The sequence below is a fragment of the Syngnathoides biaculeatus genome, chromosome 14, assembly GCF_019802595.1.
Source record: "Syngnathoides biaculeatus isolate LvHL_M chromosome 14, ASM1980259v1, whole genome shotgun sequence".
In the NCBI taxonomy this organism is placed as follows: domain Eukaryota; kingdom Metazoa; phylum Chordata; class Actinopteri; order Syngnathiformes; family Syngnathidae; genus Syngnathoides; species Syngnathoides biaculeatus.
In genome coordinates, this window is record NC_084653.1 from 3233081 (window position 1) to 3247520 (window position 14440).

The 14440-nt window shown below is 41.7% G+C and overlaps 1 protein-coding gene across 7 annotated transcripts in view; it reads left to right on the plus strand.

The window, feature by feature from the left end:
• gli2a (GLI family zinc finger 2a) overlaps positions 1-14440 on the plus strand; it is a 119019-nt gene that overhangs the window by 70103 nt on the left and 34476 nt on the right. For 5 of the 7 annotated variants that reach the window (XM_061841143.1, XM_061841137.1, XM_061841136.1 and 2 more), the window contains 4 exons: positions 6707-6912; positions 8684-8893; positions 13546-13747; positions 13946-14144. In XM_061841143.1, coding sequence (XP_061697127.1) covers positions 6707-6912; positions 8684-8893; positions 13546-13747; positions 13946-14144 — 817 coding nt within the window. The remainder of the gene's footprint in view (positions 1-6706; positions 6913-8683; positions 8894-13545; positions 13748-13945; positions 14145-14440) is intronic. The other 2 variants (XM_061841140.1, XM_061841141.1) reach the window with 2 other exon arrangements.

Consider the following 14440-nt stretch of genomic DNA (forward strand, 5'->3'; position numbering starts at 1 on the left):
ATGAAAATTTCAGACCCCTCCATGATTTCTAAGTGGGAGAACTTGCAATATAGCAGGTTGTTAAAATACTTATTTCATCACTGTATCTCTGGTTACCGGTGATTAGTTACCTGTAGAGCGGCTTCCTGCTCGGCAATACATCTGCCCTGGTTCTGCAGGGACTGGCGGATCCCAGCAGAGTCGGCTGGATCCATGTTATGGCCATATCATTCTGTCATGACCAGAACACACGGTTGAACGCAAATGGACGACTTATGGAGACGTAGAGGCAGTTCGGGAAACATATTTATTTGGTCCAGTGTCAGGGATCAGGCAGGTAGTCACCGGGAGCAGGAGTAACAAGGACATCAGCCGTAGGAGGCAGGTCAGTGGGTAGGCAGGGGTCGGTACACAGGAGCTCAGGAATGGGATTACGAGTGTGTGGGAACGACGCATGAAGCAACGATGTGGCAAAGGCCAGACTGTACGTGTGGTTCTATATAACTGGGACATAATTACTAGAGACGAGGCGCAGGTGGGTGCCTCTGCTGATTACGGCAGGTGCGTGCCGCATCAGGGACCGGTACAGCCAGGACAGGGACTGGCAGGGCCATGATACCTTCAGAGAGAGGCTACCCTCTCTTCCAGCGTAGTTAACCCCAACATACAGATGTTGAGCCGGGGGCGCAATCAGTTTCCCCACACATGCTCGATGCCTCGCTCCATGGGCAACTCCAGAGTGGAATGGAATCCAACCCCTCTCAAGAGGACTGGTCCAGATCCCATGCAGTCTATATTGGAAAGTCTGACTATATCTCGTCAGAACTTCTCGAAATCACACACCAGCTTGGGCTTCTACCCTGCCAGAGAGGTGACATTCCATGTCCAAGAGGCAGTTTCTCTAGCCGGGATATCCAAGCTCCCCGCCTTCAGCTACCGCCCAGCTTACATTGCACCGGACTGCTATGGCCCCTCTCACAGGTGGCGACCCTATGGGAAGGGGGACCCATGTTACCCTTTCGAGCTGTGCCTGGCCGATCCCCATGGGTGCAGGCCCAGCCACCAGGTGCTTGTCTTTGAGCCCCACCTCCAGGCATGACCACCGTTTCCAAGATAACATGATAATACTAAGACATCATGGTTTGAAATCATGCATGGCACGGAAGTTTCCCTTGCTTAAACCAGCACACGTCAAGGCCCGTCTTAAGTTTGCAAATGACCATTTGGATGATACAGAGGAGTCATGGGAGACGTTTTTGGGGTCTGATGACACCAAAATGGAACTTTTTGGTCATAATTCAACTAACCGTTTTTGGAGAAAGATGAATGATGAGTTCCATTCCAAGAACACCATTCCAACTATGAAGCATGGGGGTGGTAGCATCATACTTTGGGGCTGTTTTTCTGCACATGGGACCAGGACGACTGCACTGTATTAAGGAGAGGATGAAGACGGCCATGTATTGTGAGATTTTGGGGAACAACCTCTTTCCCTCAGTCAGAACATTGAAGATGGGTCGTGGCTGGGTCTTTCAACATGACAATGACCCGAAGCACACAGCCAGGAAAACCAAGGAGTGGCTCTGTAAGAAGCATGTCAAGGGTCTGGCGTGGCCTACCCAATCTCCAGACCTAAACCCAATAGAAAATCTTTGGAGGGAGCTGAAACTCTGTGTTTCTCAGCGACAGTCCAGAAGCCTCTCTGATCTTGAGAAGATCTGTATGGAGGAGTGGACCAAAATCCCTCCTGCAATGTGTGCAAATCTGGTGAACAACTACAGGAAACGTTTGACCGCTGTAATTGCAAACAAATGCTACTGTAACAAATATTAACATTGTTTTTTTCAGGTCTTCAAATACTTATTTGCAGCTGTATCACACAAATAAATCGTTAAAAAAATCATACATTGTGATTTCTGGATTTTTCTTTTTAGATTATTTCTCTCACAGTGGACATGCATGAAAATTTCAGAACCCTCCATAATTTCTAAGTGGGACAACTTGCAATATAAGTGGGTGTTCAAATACTTATTTTCTTCACTGTATCATGCCGGGCCCCCACTTGGGTGTGCGACCCCCAATTTAAAAATCATTTCAACACAATAAGCTGAGAAAGGACACCAAAGGGCAGGAAAGGTCATGATCTGAAAAATGAGCAAGGCAGTGCTCTTAATAATGATATTTCAATATTTGATGCTGTTTTAATTCTCCTTAGTTGTATTGTTCCTGTTTTAAATGTTTTTTTCCTTTGTACATTTATGCTTTTAATCATGTAAAGCACATTGAGTTACCTTCTGTATGAAATGTGCTATCCAAATAATTAGCCTTGCTTTGTTTTAAGAGTGCAATGGGGTGCTTTTATTGTCTATAAACACCAGTAAAACTCTGTGAGTTAACTTGTGTTATGGTTATTTGTCCTAGCATGAGAAAAGCAAGACAACAGCGTGTGGAACTTATTCATGAATCAAAACCGTCTCACATGCATGTTAGTCAACTGGTGTACAGAGTGTCGGTGTCGCTAATGTGAAAATTGTGCACCAGATCTGGGCTTAAAGTGGCTGTTCCCTGCGTATTGTGTGAAAATGTAGAGAAGAACATCGAGTTTATAGAACTTTCTTCCAAGGACAATATGATGACTAGGTTGTTGTACATGTGAATTCACATATATAAATGCTACATATAGAGTGGTAGGAATGATGAAGGCTGGTTGTGCAACCGCTGCCTGATCTAAATTGTATGGATACTATATTCTGCTTTTATGTGCAAAGACAACATAGAAGTTAAGTCACCCAAAGACCTTTGATGTGTTGCTTTGAACACGAGAGAAAGCTAATTTACATTACTCATTTTGTTTTGCTAGATGCGTCAGTCAGCAAAAAACAACAATAAAAAAAAAACCTCCCAATTATGACCTTCATCCAGGTGCTCTTCCTGTGAATGCCAAATACAACTATGGTGTGTCATTCAGGAAAAAAAATGTCTGTGTAAGGCACTTGGTCAAAGACAACACCAGCTGTTTTGACATTAATAGGTGTTACTTCCGATCAGACATCAAAACAGTATGTTGGCATGAGGGCTTCAGGCATTGTTTCCAACTTATTATTTAGCAAGATGACTGTGGTACCTGCTGTTTTGTTACCAACATTGTTGCTGAGCTAAACACATATAGAGGGTATGGAAAGTATTCAGACCGCCTTGAGTTTTTCACCCTGTTACATTGCAGGGCGGCACAGTGGAGCAACTGGTTAGAGCAGGATTGTCAAACTCATTTTTATCGTGGGCCACATTGTAGTTACGATTTCGCTCAGAGGGCCATTATGACTAAAACCAAAAAACCTTTCACCGCCTCATCATGTTGAGACATGAAGTCTATGAATTAATTTTGGAATCAGAAATCAAGGGTAATGGGGTTTTTCAACTTTTGTTGTTTGGTAACACAGAGAATACTCGCAATATCTCAAAGTTATTATTTATAATATGACAATTTGAAATGTTGGTAGAGATTTGAACAAAAATCAGGGAAGATGATTTGCATGATTTGGTTTTGCGGGCCACATAAATTAATGTGGTGGGCCGGATCTGGCCCCCGGGTTTTACACCTGTGGGTTCGAGCATTGCCTTCACAATTCTGAGGACCGAGGTTCAAATCTCGGCCCCACCTGTGTGGAGTTTGGATGTTTGGCATGTGCCTGCATGGGTTTTCGCCAAGCAATCTGGTTTCCTCCCAAATCTCAAAAACGTGCATTAATTGGAGACTCTAAATTTCCCTTAGGTGTGATTGTGAGTCCGACCGTCCCTATATGCCCTGGGATTGGCTGGCAACATGGTCATGGGGTACCCCGCCTCCTGCCCAATGATAGTTGGGATTGAGTCCAGCATTCCTGTGACCCTTGTGAGGATAAAGAGCTCAGGAAATGGAATGGAAAAATAGAATTATTTGAATTTGACAACAGTGTTTAAGTGACAAAATTCAGAGTTTCTCTTCAAATAACAGATGTGTGTGTTTAGCGTGTAGTGATTGTCATTGAATGTTCATTTCTGTACGGTCAGCATAAAAGTGATACAGATGATCTATTCCTGGTCACTGTCAATTCTTGTTACACAATTTGAGCTCAGCATCCCAAAAAATGTGAACTGTTTGGTATTATAGTCCATTTTTACTTTAAATTGTTTGTCTGAATAATGTTTCCCCTTAATTAAGATGTAACAATCTAATTGCTCCCTGCCAGCAAAGTCATGCAAACTATTGTACTCTTACCTGTTATTTATAAGATTAACAATTTTAGCCACGTCCAAATCAATTTTTAATATTACCAGTTTTATCAATGGTACAACTGATCATGGGATTACACGGACGTCAGAGACGAATAGCAATTATCATGTTCAAAGCTGTTTCTCTCTCTCTCTCTCTCTCTCTCTCTCTCTCTCTCTCTCTCTCTCTCTCTCTCTCTCTCTCTCATTTTCTTCAATTCTCAACAAATTTGATTTTAAATGCTACAAAAGTGTTTGCCCATTCTGAAGTTCACTTTCTTTCCCCCCGAGTGAGTAGCCACCCATTGTGTTGAGGTATGCCGGAGGTTTCTATGAATGGCAGCTGCTGATGAAGAGACTTTTGCTGTTCAAGGAATCTGAGGTCCTCAAACAGTTTCCCATTTAACAAGTGGGATTGAAGCGTCTGGAATTTACACTGAATTCAAGTACCATCTTGTCAGAAAACGTGGATCAAATAAGGCTTCAATAATGGTTCCTGCCAGACAAAACTATTATTGTCTCCTGACAGGCAGTTGTAAATGTTTCCTTATTATCAAAACCTTCTACCCACTTTTTGTCCCATGAGTAAAGTTTGTATGTTCCATCATGTGGGCTTCCAATCATTCAAGAAATCCAGTTGATTATATGTTGTTGCTTCTTCTAAATGTGGTCAGTAAAATATCATGTCATTAAGATTTGTAGACCTGTACATAGAGATGGTAGAAATAATACCTACTTAAAATCTGTTTTTATCAACAACTGGAATACATAAAAATATATATTTTTACTGGAGGTTGTTACCACAGCGATATTACGCATCTGTTTACACAACAACGGGTCGCTTGTTGGTCTCTGTGTAAATGGCCCTTTACTTGTCCATGTCATTGAATGGTATTGTTCAGAGACAAAAATGTTACCATAAAAAGCAGTACAGTACCTTGCTTAAAACACAATAATAGTAAATTGGAACGTAAACAAAATTATTTTAAACATTGCATTAAAAGAGACTCACTTCCAAATAATCATGGACCTTGACTGAAACAACCAAACTGTAGTCTAAGGAGGCAGTGTCAATGTTTCTGTTTGGAGGTTTGATTTGGACCAAAGGAAGTGTTTTTGTATATGTAGTGAATGTTTCTTCTCACTTCTCTCCTCTCATCCAAGACAGGAGGCTCTTTGTGGTTGTTTGTAGGGGAAGAGTGGGCCCAATGGCAGAAAGTTGGCTGCTAGACATGGAGACAGTCTGCAGATTCTTACTGGAAATGGAACAAGAGCCAAAGGCCTTGGTTGGCCCAGCCTGAAGTGGGGTGGGATTTGTTGGGTGCAAGTTTGTGTCTGTAAAGGGACGGTTTTAATGAGAGACTGAGAAGGGCAGCTGATGAAAGGAGGTCCTATCAGAAAAGTGGCTGCTTGCTTGGCCCACCATCAATACTGTATGTAAACACTGGATCAACAGCATTCTTTATGTCTTTGACTAAAGTTACACAATGTCAATGATAAGAATACCAACCTTCAACATGAATGTAATTTTGCATTCCAAACATATAATCACCCTTTCACAGGACTAAAAAAAAACAATACAATTATTTTTCTCAGTCCAAACTATTTTGTGTTCCATTGATTTATTTCTTTTTTTGTTCAGAATTTCATCTATCTTTAGTGATACTTTGGATATTTTATTTTGTAGGTGAGTTTGAATTCAAAATCAAAAAATGAAAAATTAGGGAGAACATGAGAACAAATTGGCCATACAAACCATGATTTTGATACAATATAGAGCGACAGAGCAGAGTAAATCTGTTTTAGAAAATGGGTAATTTTAACTCATTAAACGTAATATCTGGACTTTTTGTGTAAGGTCCTAATATATAAGGGATTTTACAGGTCTGGGTCATATCTGCTGAAAAGGCAACCATTTGAGCTACAGCCCTTCAAGGATAGGTCCAAAATGTATTTAAAAAAAAAAAGAAAGAACTAGCTCAAGCCGACAACCGTCTGTCCAAACTGCACGCTCAGACAGACTATGCGTGTTTACTCATGAACATAATTAATGTTTGGAGACATCAGAATGACAGCAACAAATCATTTCAAAACTAAAGCACATGAACCTTGGTTGCAGCTGGCAGAGATCCACGTCAGATACCACAATGGAAGCTGTTAAATTCTTTATTTCCACCCCCTATCCCTATTTGGTCCATTAGACACAGGACAGTGATCAGTGGCAAACTGTGAGAGCCAGCAAAGCCTTCTCTGCTGGCAGATACACGACCAGAAGCACTCACCTACATTCTAAATTCCAATCATTGACCCATTAGATAGCATTACTTTATTCCCAGCAGTCTATTATCAGTGCAGTAAATCCATTAAAACCGCAACGAAGGTCTAGGTACCAAATGCACTGCCCACCACTGACTGCAAGCCAAGAAAATGTTGCAAAAATGCGTCTAAAATGACATCTCCATCTCTTCCCCAACAGACCTCCAGGACTAACTGGGAGTCCAGTAATCTCAGATATCTCCTTAATTCGTTTATCACCTCATGGATCAACTGGGCCTGGTGAGTCTCCATTCAGCCCTCCACATCCCTACGTGAGCCCCCACATGGAACATTACCTACGCTCAGTACATGGAAGCCCCACGCTATCTATGATTTCTGCAGCACGGGGACTGAGCCCCGCAGAAGGTGAGACCCACTGTACACTGTCATGTAGTCCAACAAAATATTTGAAAGGAATTTTGCAGCAATTTATTGAAAGCAAGTCCAACACAAAGACAAGTCATTCTATCTCATTCGGAAAGCTTTTATCTACCTGATCATGCATTGACAGGCTGTGTTATATGAGGCATACGAGAGGCAGTCAAAAAGTAATGCACCCATTTTAATTTAACCAACTTACAGTCAAGAAAATAAGTATTTGAACACCCTGCTACAATGCGAGTTCCCCCACTTAGAAATCATGGAGGGGTGTGAAATTTTCATTGTAGGTGTATATCCACTGTGAGAGAGATAATCTAAAAAGAAAAATCCAGAAATCTCAATGTATGATTTTTTTCAACAATTTATTTGTGTGATATAGCTGCAAAAAAGTATTTGAACACCTGTCTATCAGCAAGAATTCTGACCCTCAAAGACCTGCCTTTAAAAGTCCACCTCCACCCCATGTATTTATTATCCTGAATCAGATGCACCTGTGTGAGATCGTAAGATGCATAAAGACACCTGTCCACCCTAAACAATCAGTAAGACTCAAACTTGTAACATGGCCGAAAACAAAGAGCTGTCCAAAGACACCAGAGACAAAATTGTACAACTCCACATGGCTGGAAAGGGCTATGGAGAAATTGCCAAGCAGCATGGTGAAAAAAAGGTCCACTGTTGGACCAATCATTAGAAACTCTAATCATTAGAAACTGGAAGAAATTAAACATGACGGTCAATCTCAATCAGAGTGGAGCCCCATGCAAGATATCATCTAATGGATATAATTGGAGACAAGCTTAGAGAGAGCAGACTTCGATGGTTTGGACATGTGCAGAGGCGAGAGAGTGGGTATATTGGTAGAAGGGTGCTGAGGGTGAAGCTGCCAGGCAAAAGAGCAAGAGGAAGACCATAGAAAAGCTTGATGGATGTTGTGAGGGAGGACCTGAGGACAGTGGGTGTTTGAGAGGAGGATGCACGCGATAGGCTTAGATGGAAAAAGATGACACGCTGTGGTGACCCCTAACAGGACAAGGTAAAAGGAAAAGAAGAAGAAGAGATTACATCTCTAATCACACACACAACTTTATATCTGCGTCATGATTGGTGGACCACACCCGTAACTTTATATCTGCGGGCATGACTGACCACACCCATACATTTTTCAATGTACATTATTTACAAGAACAAGGGTCAAAATGTATACAATATGAACATTGGGAACATTGGATTGATATATTGAAAGTTTATAGTCTTTTTCCTGGGCACTTGTGAAGATATTTACAGTACAGTACTTTTTCATAATACATGGAACAAGGCTATAAATAAACAAGCATTTGTATTTGAATACCCCGTACATGACATTAATGTAGAGTAAATTTATTTTGTGGAGATGTCTTCCTTGTCTGCTTGGATTTGAATTGTTTCCTTGTGTGGTGTAAAATGTAAGTTTCTTTCGGCTTGTCCCTTTCGGGGTCGCCACAGGGTGTCATCTCAGACGAACGCACATATATGTTTGGCACAATTTTTACACTGGATGCCCTTCCTGACGCAACCCTTCTCATGGAGTGGAGGCCCCAGTGGGATATGAAGCCACAGCCCCTGGTTTGCCAAACCAGGGCTCTAACCACTGTCCTACTGTACCAGTGGAACTGCTTCTTCTTATTCTGTTTTTATCAATATTTAACATTGAGGTTCAACAACAATGGATTCATCAGTCCTAAACTTAATTTTGTGGTTCCCATTTCTCTGGCAGTTAACCATGAACACTTAAAAGACCGAGCCCTATTCACTCTTCCTCCACCACCACCAGGGGCCAACCCCACAGAATACTACCATTTGATGGCCAGTGCCAGCCAGCGAAATCCATATGGCGACCTCTTGATGCAGAGTGGTGCAGCAGCAGCAATGGCAGCGGCGGCGGCTGCAGCAGCTCATTTACCAGATTACATTAGTCCAGTGGATGGTAAGAACAAGTCTACTCAATTTTAGGTGATGTTAGTGAGCTTATCTGGTGATTGTTTGTTTGTTATCTGTTTCCATTTTTTGGCGTGTAAGCTTGGTTGAAGTGCCCTTTTGGCTGTCGTTTTGTTGAATTATTGCAAATAAATAGCATTTAAATGTTGAAAATTCAACTATTTGAAACAAGTTTTATTGATGCCATGGCAGCAGCCCTGCTTCACCCACCACATACCAAACACAGAGTGACATTTGTATGTCACAACACTGAAATCTGACATGGTTGTGAGTGACTGATGTCTCTCTCCATGTGCCCTGTGATGGGATGGCAACCAGTGCAGGGTGTATCCTGCCTCTTGCCCGTTGACAGCAGGGATTGGCTTCAGCACTCCTGTGACCCTTGTTAGGATAAGCAGCTAAGAAAATGGATGGATGGATGGATGGATGGAATATTTAAGACGGATCATGGTGGGGCTCGAGCTCCGAAGCATTCCTCTTTTACGTAACCAGTAAAAGCTTGCATTTTTCACCAATTGCTGATAGATACCACAGGGCGCAATCCATTTTTCAATGGCATATACCAGTAATTAAATACTCTTCTTTCATTCTTGTGCAACCACTCATTCATACAAATATTGCTCCACTTACCCCACCCACATATGACTTTGGATATTCAGAATAAAACACAAATGCAGTCATATTTATGCAAGTAAGCTATGCCATAAAAGCAAAAAAAAAAAAAAAACATGATTACAAGGTGTTCTTCTCTTCCTCCACCCGCCTCAGTGACCACCACTGTGCTGCCTACCCGCTGCTGTTTGGATAGACTGTTTACTCTAATACCCACATCCACCACTACATGCTCCAATGCTGTGCTTACACTGACTGGGACCATCCCAATGGCTTTATTTTGCGTTCCATCATCCTCGTGGTGATGATGTGGTTGTGATTTGGCCTTGTACCTGCATGAAGGCGCTTGCATTGCGGCGTTTAGAGGACACAGGGCCCATGTAGACCCAGGCAGCCATCTAATGGTCTCTGCTGACAGCCTCAGCCTGAATCAAAGACCTTATTTAGTGCCAGGGTAAGAGAAGACGAGTAGTGGCTGAGGTGGTCAATATGGGCTTCATCTCTTGGTGTTTGCTTTGGACAGCAACACAGATTAAACGATGACGAAAAAAAATCACTTTACATATACTGTACAGTAATATTTAATAGACCCACCACAAAAAGGAGCATTCAGTGACCCCAAAGTGTGCCTAATCAGACACCTACTACTTACACTCGTGGTTTATTTGGGAGAAAGAAAATTTCTTGACCTTTGATTGAACCCCTTCACAGAGTACTCTGTATTTTTACCAAGACTGAAGCTCTTATTAGCATTTACTTGAACTTATCAGAAGGTAGACCAAATGCTTATGAAAAGAATATCAATTGCTTGATTTTGTGTGAAATATCAGCATTAAATACAGAGTCTGTAATACTACTTAATATTTTTGTGTTTGTATCCATCAATTTTCCAAGCTGCTTATCCTCATAAGGGTCACAGGAGTGCTGAACCCTATCCCAGCTGACAAAAGCTGGACTACCCTGAACTAGTCGCCAGTCAGTCGTTGGGCACATATCGACACGATCACTGAGTGGGAATCGATCCCACGCTGCACACACCAAAGTCAGGCATGTGTACCACTACACTTGTTAGACTAAAATGATAATTCCCACCATATCAATGGGATTGTAAAGTTTCAGAGAAGTCTAGGAAGACCAAAACTAAAAAAAACACAACTTGATACATTAAACATGAGGACATGAGGTCATGGTAACCGCTCTGTATAATGGCATTGATGAAATAAAGATTAACACAAGCGCTGATACATGACCATCCATGTAAAGGTTAAAACACACACACACGTATTACAAAGTAGTGGCACAGTCGAAGAGTGATTACTACATCCTGTACATCATTTCACAGTTCTGACGACTGAGGTTCAAATCCTGGTACACGGGAGACGCAGAGGTAATTCGGGAAAAACGTTTATTGTTCCACGGTCAGGGATCGGGCGGGCAGTCAGGTGCAGCAGCGGAAGTGAGGACGTCAGGCGTAGAGAGCAGGTCAGCGGGCAGGCAGGAGTCGGTACACGGGAGATCAATCAGGCTTACGGGGTTGGTCGGAGGACAGGCGGAGGTCTGTACACACGGGAATACGATCAGAGATATGGGAGTGCTGGAACGGGGCATGAACCGCAACGATCTGGCCCCGGACCAGTCGTCCCCATGGTCCTATATACACCGGGGCCAATCAGCCAGCATGAGCCGCAGGTGTGTGCCTCCCAATCAGCGCGACCGCGCGGGCACCCATGGAGCCAGGGCTGGACCGGCAGGATCATGACAAAGTCCTTCTGTCATTAATTCAAGAAGTCTGGCATGGGTGTACTCTCTTATGTAGAATTGGTCCTCTTCATCTCAAAGGAGGAGTAAGATGAGGTTTTATTTACTTATGTCTAGGTCAAGGGGAACATGCCAAAGATTATGCACTCTATAATGTCTAAGAAACATCCTTTAGCAGTTCTGCTGCAAACTTTCACCAACATTTTAATTTTTATAAATGAGTCACAAAGCCTGTACTTCTTACACAAAACAAGTTTTCTGTTTTGTTTGGATCACTTTAAATTATTTTTGGGGTACGAAAGATTGTCATGAGCAATGACTGATTGTTTTGAAGAACTTTGTAGTATCCTTGTGATTAGAGTGAGGAATAAAACACAACCTGCACAACCTTTTACAAAATTGTACCAAAGCACAAAAGCACATTCATTCATGCACACTCTTTACTCTTTACACGCTTTGTAAAATTATATCAATGTGTGATTGTGCCTGTAATTTTCTCCATGCAAGTACAGGTTGCACAATTACAATTGACTCCCAATGTACTCCAACAGAGGGATGTTACATGTAAGGCAGACTCACACACACACACACACCACACACACACACACACACACACACACACACACGCACACACACACATGACACTATTTGGAATGTGTGCACATTTCTAGGCAACTGTGGCCTGCACATCTGTTTTCTTACTCCTTGCCAGAACCCACCATTTCAATTTTTATGCACCACCTTTATAATGCTCAATGGCAAAGAATGATAGTTTATTTCATGAAAAATTTGCGTTGAAGATTAACATTCTTTGCCCCAACTGCTGTCTTAGAAGCTGGCCTTTTCATTTGTTAAGCCAAATGAACAGCATAGCACATGTTAGCAGGAGCCATAACAACTTCTTGAGAGTTAAGAGTGTAGCTTTAAGCGATGGTTAGAAGATGGAGCGGAGTGCTTTGATTTGCACAAACCGCCTAGAGGGGCAAGGCAAGTGGCAGGTTACCACGTTGCCAGACTGGGAGGCCTGTTTCCTGCTTTATAAAATATTATATTTATAAAATATGAACATTGCTGTACTGGCCGACATTGCAAAGACAAAACAAAAAAATACAAATCATTACAGCTACATGCCCAATCCTTTTAAAGCATTGGTTCTAAGAATGACCGCCATACCCATGATACCCATGATTCCAATTAAAATTTTTCATTGCCACATATGAAATTAAATAAAATGTTTCTTTAATATAGAAAAGAGGCATATGGCACCGTTGCTTTTAATATACTTCTAAGTCTTTGCTAATGTTCCCTTTTTGCATTCATCCCCAGAACTGCTGTCGAATTCAATGGGCCTTTGTGCATATGTCTTTATTTTACGACAACCACCTCCAAGAAAAATAGTTTTGGTAGTAAGACCCTAGCTTATTGCTATGGGTCTAGCACAGTAAATATGGTGCCAGGATTAATTTGGCTGAAACTGCTGTGTGTGCCACTGGCAACTCTGTCATTGCTACGTACAGTATTGACAGGAATCAAGGCGTAGAAACACTGTTGAGTTACTGCATATACCGAGGTGACGTGTCCATTACGGCTTTCCTGCCTCTCACACCTCTCATAATGTCTTCTGTAAGACCTAATTACATGTGCACTCAAACAACTAGTCCTGCTTTCTATCCTCTCACACTAATCAGCAGTTGTTGATCCACACAAGGGACTTGTCTCTGAAAAAAGCATTATGAGGACCCGAAATTCATTGTGGTAAGGTTTTTAAAGACACTACAGTTTTTGAAGAAAATCAAGCTAAACTTAATTGCTTTTTACTTTCATTTGTTTCTGTCGATATTATTATGAATGTTTCCATTGGCCTGTTTGTCGAGCTAAGGTTGGTACTGTATTTCTGGATTTATTTAATAAAAGTGGATTGTGGCTTGTGTTTTTAACAGTGGCATGGCAAAAATATTTGTAACATGAAGCAATTAAGTGACTGATCAAGTGTATGCATTAAGATTACTCTGTAAATTTTCTTTTTCTGCAAATATTTTTATGCAAGGATTAAGATCCCAACTAACCTGATACGAGCTAATGTATTAAAATCATACAGCCAATAAAGCTCTCTGTTAAAAAAAAAGAGGGGTGTGTAAGGGTTATACTAGACTTATAGTGCCTATATTAAAAACATGTTTTTTATTGTGATACAGTGAATCTGCAATGATAAAACCACGAAATAGCAAGGAATCACATGACTGTAATCTTGGCTTTTTTGTTTGTGTACAGTTTCACGTTTCTCCAGTCCCCGGGTGACACCACGACTGAGCAGGAAGAGGGCACTATCCATCTCTCCACTATCAGATGCCAGTATTGACCTGCAGACCATGATCCGTACTTCTCCCAACTCCCTGGTTGCCTACATCAATAACTCCCGCTCTAGTTCAGCTGCCAGCAGCTCATATGGGCACCTCTCAGTTGGAGGAATCAGGTATGTAGGAGCAATTGTACTATGTATCATCAAAACATACTCTACACAGATATGAACTAGAGCAGAATTCCTTGATCAGATAAGGTTGACTCTTCTGCCAAGAGCCTCATACTTTTTAGGAGTGACTTTTTTGTGTACATACACACGAAAGTGTGTTCCTTATTCCTGTGATGTAATAGCCTTTTATTTCTATCCCAGCCCTTCATTCAGCTTTCCTCATTCCATTAACCCGGTGGCGTATCAGCAGTTGTTATCTCAGCAGAGGAGCCTGAATGCCTTTGGCCACACTCCCCCTCTCATTCAACCGCCACCGTCCTCGTTTTCTGCCCGTCAACATTCCCTGGCCACTCCGCCTTTGTCCACCACCCATAACAGCACCAACTCCGAAGCGAATCAGGTGGGAATGGGTATACCGATAAATTTAAATGTTTTACACATTTTCACTGACAATAAACGGTATATCATGTTTTACGAGCCAATTACTCCTTTCCGTAATCCACTAATTTGTATTTTAATTAAACAACACGTTGAAATACGAGAGGATCCATAAATTCCATGTGAGTAAATTATAAATCTGGAAAGCGATGAGATAAAAAAAAAAGATCAAACTGAATTTCAGTGAATAATCAATTCTTCTTTTTCTTTCGGCTTGTCCCAGTAGGGGTAGCCACAGCGTGTCATCTTTTTCCATTC